The following is a 9,179-nucleotide window of genomic DNA, read 5'->3' as shown; positions in this document are numbered from 1 at the left end:
CGGCTGCAGGGCACAACCAACCCTCTCACCACAGCTGCCAGGGAACCTCTACTCTGGCTACCTCCTCCCTGCCTTCCCTGGATACTGACTTGGGTGTCCACCTTGGCTCTCCCACATCCCAATCCTCTCTCCGCTGAGGGTTCCCCAGTACTATTTTTCCCCTTTAAATATGTTAATCATAGAGGTGCTAATTCGCTCAGCTGTGGTCAGAGGTGGGTCTGATTTGGAGCTGTGGAAGCTTCTAGCATCTTCTCACAGAAGGCACCCCTTTAGTCCCACGCCTGCTACCCAAACCCTGGCACACAAACCCAACACACAGAGTAAAGTCTGCCTCTTGACTCATAAAAAGTTTCAGGCTGTTTCATTTTGTGACTAATAAGTTAAATTATGGTTTTGCTCATTATGGTTGATGGTAAGAGTATAAGGCTGCTAGTCAGTCTAATAGTTTTCATCAAGAGTAGCCCACCAATGCTAGTGTAGTCGACAGTGTTAAGCAAAAAAGCACTAAAAATATATAAATTTTACTACTAAAAATTTTTTACAAAAAAATAAATTTGTATCAAAAATCCACATTATTTACTTAACCACTTATGTCTGAAAGAAGCCACGTGAAAAATTGCCTTATTTCAAAAAGCAATCATGAAGGCTTCAAAGTATATATAATCTCATTTCTCCACTCCCATTTCATCTGCTTTCTCTCCCTGAACTGGAAAACTGCTGTCATAACTGTGTCTATTTCCTGTAGGAGCTATTAGTCAGTAGCATTACATCCGCTTAAACGTGATCACTTTTCTCTTCTGTATGTTACTGATATGCTATTATCATGTAATATTGCTCATCCATCAGAGGTTGCCATGTTTTCTGCGCTGATTGTAGAATAGAGGAGAGCTGAAGCATCCTCTAAAAAATAATTCAGAGTTTACAAAATATTCCAGTAAGTCTCTCTGTGTTTGTTACTCATTTATGTTACAGAGCACAGCCTTTTCATAGCGTATTTTGATCTTGTAATGTGAAATGTTTCTCTGCTTTTAATTCCTAAGCAAAAGCACTTCAACCATCAGTTTTGAGCATAACCGTCTCAATTCCTCTGTATTTAAATGGCAGATTCAATAAAAACTACATCTGGCTTCCATAGGAAGCTTGCACAAGTCCTTGGAAATTGCCTTTTTTGGGGGTTTTTTTTTTTTTTCAGGACACAAGGAACTGTGGCCAGGATTAGAACCTCTTCCTCCTGCAGCATACTTGCCAGATGGTAGGTTTATTGAATCTGGTTTTAACTTACTAGGGCTTAAAGGAATGAATGGAGCTCAGAGAAGTGGGTGGTACATTTCTACTTCAAAGGTCTCCTTCAAAATCAGCCTCCAAAGATTTATATGCAGAGTGTGGTTGTGACCTGGGCAGTCTGTTGCATACCTCTCGTCTCTTTCAGGGCTTGAAATGGAGTTAGTGTCACACAAACCACTTTTCAAAATCCCAGGTATTTCAAGACCAGCAGCTTTGGGTGAATCTTGTTACGTGGCTAAATCAAATACACAATTTTTTTTGTTTACCATCTAGGTTTCTACAGTGAAACCATTTCACTTGAAATATGGGGTTTCTAAGTAAAACATGAATGTATTTTAGATCCACTGGTGTCATCTAAAACTCTACTTAGCTGTTGCCCGTAATAAGAAATATGCTATGTACTAAAAGCTAACACTTGTGATAGATAAAATTTAGTTTCATCAGCTTTTAGGTTCGGATCAGGGAGAAAAAGGTCCTACTTCTACTTAAATTTCTTATTGCAGCTTTTCCTAATTTCTTAAAGTGGCTTTTATATTTGTGAAAAACATTTCTGGTTAATTAGTGATGCAAATTCTAAATTACTTTATAATGGAATCCTCCTCTCTTTTCAAAATACAAAGCATTGTTTTGCATTTCTGTTATCCATGGAGAAATCTAATCTTTATATTACAGTATTTTTCCCCTTTTTTCTGGGAATGGAGAAGTCTGCCCCTGTGAACTCATGCCAAAGAATTTCAGAGTCTGCAGCATAAACACTAACTTTTTGATTCAAGTGCGGAATTGAGTCAGGATGTTGACCTATGCTGAGGTGTAGTTGTATGCAAAATTTCAGACACTTAAGTGGATGTGTCTGTCATAATTATTCATGTGCCTCATTAAACACAACTGCGTACATACTAGCATGCAGTGTACAGTCAGATTTGTAGAGCAAAGCAAGATACACACACTTGTTTAAGATCAAGGAAATAAATAATTACAACTCAAAATACCCAATTTACCCCTCTTCCAATTTCACACTTTACACATCCATACTGTTTAGATATACTCTATTTGCTATATGCTCCTTTTACAGCAGGTGATCTCACATCTGTGCGAGAGCGCCAGTTCTTGCTCCGCGTGATGCGTTTCTGATGCTAAACACCCGGCATCGCTCATGTTAGAACTGTTCACCCCAGTCTTGGAAATAAGGAAATATTCCTCTGTCCTGTCACTAGTCTTGTATATAAGCCTTGATTATATGCTTCAGTGTGTCAAAAGTAATTTTTTGGTCTTGAGCATTGATTTTGCAGTGTTGAATTTCTGGTGAGGAAGTTTTCATAATTATAGGATCAAGGTTTTGTAGAAACTATCTTAATGAAATGTCATTGCTTGCACTAGGACTGGACTTGCTATTTGGATATCACCTCATCTCTCTTGTTAACAAACCAGTTTCTTAGGACTTCTAGCAAGGCACATTCACCAGGTTTCCCTGCACGTCATAAAAGACAGACAGATGGACTGGGAAAAAACCTGATATTTATTACAAATGTCCAGCAGTCTAGGTTACAAAAAAGATGGCGATAACACCAAAATCAGAAGTAATAGTTTTCTTCCAGGCAGGGAATATCAGGAGTTAATGCTTTTCTAAATCTTTCAAATATTACTGTTGACTTTCCTTTGAATTACTCACTTTGGAGTGAATTCACCTACCGTATTACTTAACCACTTTATTCATATATTGCAAAGTGTATGTAGAAAAAAAATAATGGGCCTCTGTAAATCTCATGGATGTAATTGCATCTAGGGATACTGATGATGTCATGAGTCATTGCAAGGTAGAGTGGTTTCTGTGGTATTTCCAAATGAAATTAGAGGTCTCTTGTTTACAGTTTGTTTGCGGTTCTCTCTGTTCAGTAGAACAGTGTATGGATCCAATAATAATAAAAAATAAATATGTGCTGTAGCCTGATGCTATTTGGAAGATGTTTTGGCATTATATCCCTAATTTTACTGCTGTGTTACCATTGTTTCCAGTTGTATCTGCCTTGATATAAGCTAGGATAGTCTTGCATGAATAACATATGGAAATTGTTATTGGTTTCATTTGTTCAGCAGATGTGTGAGACTTTTATATACCATACTACTTCTTAAGTCAGATAAAATGATGCAAAATTCTGCAATATGCAAGCATTCTTTTGTCTGGGTGCATGTGTCAGTGAGGGTGAAGTACAAGAGTGACACTTCCAGAGTTTCAGTGTGCATGAGGGCAGTGAACATCACTTCGTACCTTCCCTGCTTACCAAGCATTCCACTGTGATTATATTTACAAGCAATAGAATTGGAAGGGAAGCATTGGAAAGGGGTAGAGAGGCCATTGCAGAGAGCTGGTAAGATGAGATCAGCTGAAGAAACAGGCACCAAGAGGCAGTTGAGCTCTACCAAAATGTACATGTCTGCGAAGTCAGGGAATAAAATCAGAGAACGACGAGTCAGTCATGGCCATTATATTAAAATTAAATGTATGTTTCCCTCTCCAGGCAAGTTAGTTCTCAGCTTTCCTATCTGTCTTATGTAAAATACTTATAAGGCTTTCATATCAATTTTATTTAAAAAACGCCCATTTTCTGTACCAAAAGTACCATGCTAGCCTGTTGGAAAGAGAGGGAGCCATAAAAGGACTCCTATGTAAAGAGAGGTTTTATGTAATCCAAGGGAAGGTGTGCAAGCCATTGGTACATTTCTGTGTTTTCTCTCAACACAGGGTGTGTTTAGGCTTTTAAAGTGTATGATTCCATCAAAGGTTTTTACCTTCTTTGAATATAATTTGTGAGATAATGGATGAGCTGAGAGCTCCAGATATGAACATCAGTGAACTTTGGCAAGCAGAGCATCATTAAGCATTCTGCTTAAACTAGGCCATGTTTACAGGAAAGCAGTTTCGCTTTCAAAGAGCAGATGATTTTGTAGCTTAAACAAACTATAGGCCAAATTTTTGGTGGCTGCGTCCCTGGCTTGAGTGCAGTAAAGCTATATTTATTTACACCATATGAGGATCTGCCTTTTTCCACAACTTTTTAAATGCTCATTTAATTCTTAGAGCAGGAACCCTTTGGTTCTTTGGAAATGCATCTCTTAAGAAAATGCCAGTACAAAAATGGTTTAAACTGAGAGCACCTCTCCTTTTGTGTGCTTTCCTTTGCAGCTGCCTTTGGTCTCTACTTCCCCAGGAAAGAGTACTCGGAGAATGTCTACATCGATCAACCAGCAGGTACGCCGCTCCTGCGCATCCATGCCATGAGGGATTCACACGGGGAAGTGGCCCACTTTCATCTGTGCCAGAATCTCATCATTTCTCGAGCAAGATCCCATGAAAATCATTGGTTTCAAATCAGAGAAAGAACAGGACTTCTCTACCTCAGCAAAAGCCTGGATAGAGAGGACTTTAACATGCTGTGTAAGTATAAGACAATCTTGTTGAATTATCTGTTGTTAAAGGCAAGTACATTCACATCATGAGATTATCCATCAGCATGTGAGCATCAAATTCGGAAAAAATGCTTCTGCCCTTTTAAAATAAGGAAGTAGACCCAGCAAAACACACTGCAAATGCAGGGAGCCATATTCCAAAGCAAACACTGACCTGGGACAGATCCAGCTGCTCACACTGTAGACACCAGTACGGTGGGAAAGTTGCATTACTTGAAATTTTTTCAGCATTTTACATCTGTATGTCACAGCTTTACATTGAGGTTTGCAGTGTGTCCATCTACCGATGCAAATTAAGCTAATCCCACTGTGCTAATGCTGGGTGCTTAGTGCCCAGAACAGGGCAGTTTGATTATTTCAAACTTGTATATAAATGGGCCTTGACTTTTGGTACTGTGGATTCACAAAGTACGTTTTCATGTAACACCAAACAGCTCTTGGAAGAAATGGATAAGTGTACCTCTCTCCCTCTCTTGAGATTTGGCTTTGTTAGAGAAGCTTACTATTGAACGACAGTAATGAATTATCTCCATTTTTTCCCCTTCTTTTATGCTCTAGCAGTAAATTGGTTTTGGTGATTTTGATCTATGAGGAAATTAGGTATCATTAGATGGTGGAGGAGGAAATGGGTGAGGAGTTAATGGCATACCGCTGCGATCAGTTACAGAAATTCTGCTTTTGGAGAGTCTGCAGTAACTGTCTTGAGTTTGTAAGAGCCATATATCAACACTACCCTTTGACTTGAGTGCCTTGATGTTTAAATGTTCAACTTCAGACACTTGCTGCTTTATTTTGAAGTGCTAAGTCCTTGATATCTCACCCTTTTTTGCTGCATTTTTGGCACTCTGCGTTTATGAATATCAGATAGCTATTTTTCTTTGTTCAGTTACAAATAGCTATCCGGAACTTGAGAGTCTTGTTTTGTTCGTATAGATCAAAGTGACCTAGAGCATCTTTTCAAGTGAATTAGATCTGTTACGGAGATGCTATCAATCAGTATGTAGTCACACCAAGGTAATCAAAATAATTAAGGCTTGAGGGTGTATTAGTAGATGCCACACGTTGATTTTAACTTCTATGTTATATTTTGACCAGCTCTTTATATTTTGAAATGATGAAGAAATTTGTCCTCTGAACGTAAATAATATGACATATGTCCTCCACTGGTATAAACTATCAGAATGCTGTGACTTACATGACAGTTAGTAACTATCAGAATGCTGCGGGTCTGTCCTGACTATCTGTTGCCATTTTGCTGCCACCCCACTTTGCTGCAGTCCCTCCAAAACCCAGTCCTATTAAAAAGCTGATTACTGATAGTCACCTTTTTATTGTCGTTGTCTTTTATGTCAATGTCACAACATTGATATCTATCTCTGAGGTTCTACAAAGTAGAGTTGGTGGTATCAGGTTTTCTTGCTTACTGGGGTTATTAAGATTACAAATGGTTGTTCTGTGCAATGATGGACTAGAGCACAAAATGGGTAAAAGAAGCATTGACTTGTCTTCTATAAAATATTTCTTCTGGTGGTTTTTTTCTGTGAAGCTGTAGGAAACTGGATGCCACTATCAAAGGTGATGCTGTATGTCTTCCTTTCATCCCACCCTTTCCAAGAGAAGGAATGTGATTCTGCTATGCGCACCACAGTTTTCCTCTCCTTGATCAATGCTACTGCACCAGCTTGCAGTTCTCTGACAGCAAGGCAGCTTTGCTTCACAGAAATGGATCTCTCCTTTCACATCAAGGAGAATAAACCACCTGGCACGTTTCATCAGCTCCAGTTACCCTTGGTTCCTCATCTGTGTCAGAATCTCAGCATTTCCTACAAACTGCTGGCAGGTAAAACTGGAACTCAACCGCTCACTTACTGGCAATAGGCAGCTGCAGTGTTCAGATCTCTTGTGTAGCAGATCTAGACTGATCCTATGAAGGAAATTGCCTTGTCAATGTGACCTAAGCCTGGAGATTTTGCCTTTGAGATATGCAGAGAGGATGGGAAGGAGGACCATCTCTTTCCATGAGGAAAAGATTGAATTTAAAAGTTTGCACCTGCCAAGAGCAGATTGGGAATATTCTGAGCTTTAAATTGTGATTCTAGGCTGTAGGATCTTCCCATCAATTCCATATTTTCTGCCTACCCTTATAGAGGCCCACAGCTTTCTTCTCTTCTGAGTCTGCCTTTTATTTTGCTTAGATTGCAAAACAGTATTACAGAATAAAACCTATCACAGTCCTGTAACAGGAGGTGAATGTCCCTGTTAATGCTGTGGCTATGTTTCTCAGCTGAAGGTATGCCTTTTCGATACAATGAGAACACCACCGGCGTGAGTGTGACACAGCGCCTAGATCGAGAAGAGAGAGAGAGATACGAGCTGATTGCCAAATGTACCGTGAGAGAGGGCTTCAGGGAAATGCAGGTTGAGGTGCCCTTCCTGGTGAATGTGTTGGATGAAGATGACTCTCCTCCCTTCCTTCCCAATGGTACTGATACTGCAGATGCTGTCGTGGAGTTCAACAGGAAAGAGGTAATAGTCTCCTTTATTCCTGGCCCCAGAGGTAGGAGCGCAGCGGGTGGAGGCAGGATGACTAGGAAATGCCATGCTCTGGGTAATGGGACTCGGCATCAAGTCCATGACAACACCGTGCTCTTCAGAGCTGTGACTGTAAAATGCTGAGTATGTGAAATTCTTCCTCCCAGTGAATTATATCTTATTCAGACCACAGATGAACAAGAGTTTGTGTCAGGAATTAAACGGTGTAGGGGAAAGTGAGCATTTCCTGAGGTCAGGATGGATGGTTGCTGAAGACTCTGGTCAGGATCACTCTATCTCCCCGTACTGAACTCTGCTCAGTATTTGTTACAGAGTGGCTTCCCCCAGGTGACTAAAATTGAGTGTTGTTGGAGCAAGTGTTTGTGTGTATCCTTCCCATACACACAGATCTCTCTGAGATATCATAACTACATCCAGAGCATTTATTAGGACACTGTACCAGTAACAGAAAGTTGGGATAAGTGTTTGCCTTCTGCAGACAAACACTGCACCTAGAAAGGCGTTAAAGTTTCCAGTGTCAGGCTGTTACGGAGAGCGCGAGGATCTTGCTTTAACGGTGCCCTCCCACTTTTCCCGTACCGTGCCACGGTGGTCTTTCAAGAGGTCTGAACCCCTGGGTGTCTTTGTGTGTGCCCCTTGCTTCAGTGGAGAAACACATAGGTGGGCTCTTTGGTTCTTCAGAATGGAACAACCACCCTTTATAAGTCAACGCTATAGAAAAAGCTCTTCGTTTGGGGCCTAAAAGATGCCTTTTTCGTGAGAGGACTTGTGTTTCATAACAACCTCTTTTTTTGTAGTCAAATTCCCTTCAAAGTATATTTTGCTCCTATTTCTGTCTGCAAGGAAAAAGAATGATTTTGGGAGTTTGCTGCCACCTCCCGACTAGAACAAGTCTTGACAAGACACCTGTGAATACATCACACTTGTCAGGGCATAAAGTAATTTCTTTTTACTTTTGAAAATTTGTGATGAAATTTTGGGATTCGTGAGTTTCATTTAGCTCTGGATGATAGAAAGTGAAGGTCTCATAAAACTGTTTTATAAAAGAAAATAGTCTCTTTGAAATTACATGCCTGCCAACTGTTCAGAACATAGTGAATTTCACTGGTACTTTGCAGTAGAAAAAAAAAAAGGCATATTTGGAAATTTCAGTCTTTTCTAGTAACTAAACGAATTCAAACAACATTATTACTAACTAAAATCTTAAAGACCCTGTGGCTTCAGTGTCCAAGTAGAGAACAGCAATCTAGCAGACTAAGCAGAAGACAGACAACTCAAGCCACTTCTATCATTTGGGTAATGAGTTTGACCTGTCTGAATGTGTTTCATATGTTTTTTAAGTGTGCATATTAACTTACCTGCTTTTTTCAGTAGCTTTGTAGAATAACACTGATTTAAAAAAAAAGAGCTGTGCATGTGCGCTCATTTCCTACCTCAAAAGTTTAGCACCTTTTTTAGACATAAACGCAAATGATTATATGACATCACTGTCATCTTTAGATCCAAATAGGTGTGAAATAGTGGTAACATGAAGCTTTAAATAAACGTGAATGAAAGTGAGCTTGGGTGTAAGTTGTAAGGTCTTATTTGATCAACATTTCAAGCCCCCAAACACGTTATCAGAGCAAGAAAGCTTGAGGTCATTTAGCAATGTCATTTATTATTTCCTTCCAGGGAACTGTCCTTGCAACGCTAACTGTATACGATGCAGACACCACACCCATTTATCCCCTTGAAAGCAGCAGAAAGAAGTACACAGGAACCATCATTACCGATGATCCCTGGATAAGTGAAACATTCCGGGTAGAGCACATCTTCGATGAAATCCACTTCAGCCCAAATGGCAGCCAAGTGAGGGGAACCCAACATGAGTACAG

General features: G+C 39.9%; 1 protein-coding gene across 1 annotated transcript in view; it reads left to right on the top strand.

Moving 5' to 3' along the window:
- Positions 1-387: 387 nt before the first annotated feature.
- The window catches only part of RET (ret proto-oncogene), a 31,519-nt gene continuing 22,727 nt past the window's right edge, over positions 388-9,179 (top strand). Inside the window, exons 1-5 of the mRNA XM_010160733.1 lie at positions 388-418; positions 4,466-4,717; positions 6,296-6,589; positions 7,034-7,275; positions 8,977-9,178. Of these exons, the coding sequence (XP_010159035.1) occupies positions 388-418; positions 4,466-4,717; positions 6,296-6,589; positions 7,034-7,275; positions 8,977-9,178 (1,021 nt within the window). The remainder of the gene's footprint in view (positions 419-4,465; positions 4,718-6,295; positions 6,590-7,033; positions 7,276-8,976; position 9,179) is intronic.

This window comes from Eurypyga helias, unplaced genomic scaffold, assembly GCF_000690775.1.
Source record: "Eurypyga helias isolate BGI_N326 unplaced genomic scaffold, ASM69077v1 scaffold18161, whole genome shotgun sequence".
Lineage (NCBI taxonomy): Eukaryota > Metazoa > Chordata > Aves > Eurypygiformes > Eurypygidae > Eurypyga > Eurypyga helias.
This window is presented reverse-complemented; position numbering and strand designations above follow the sequence as displayed.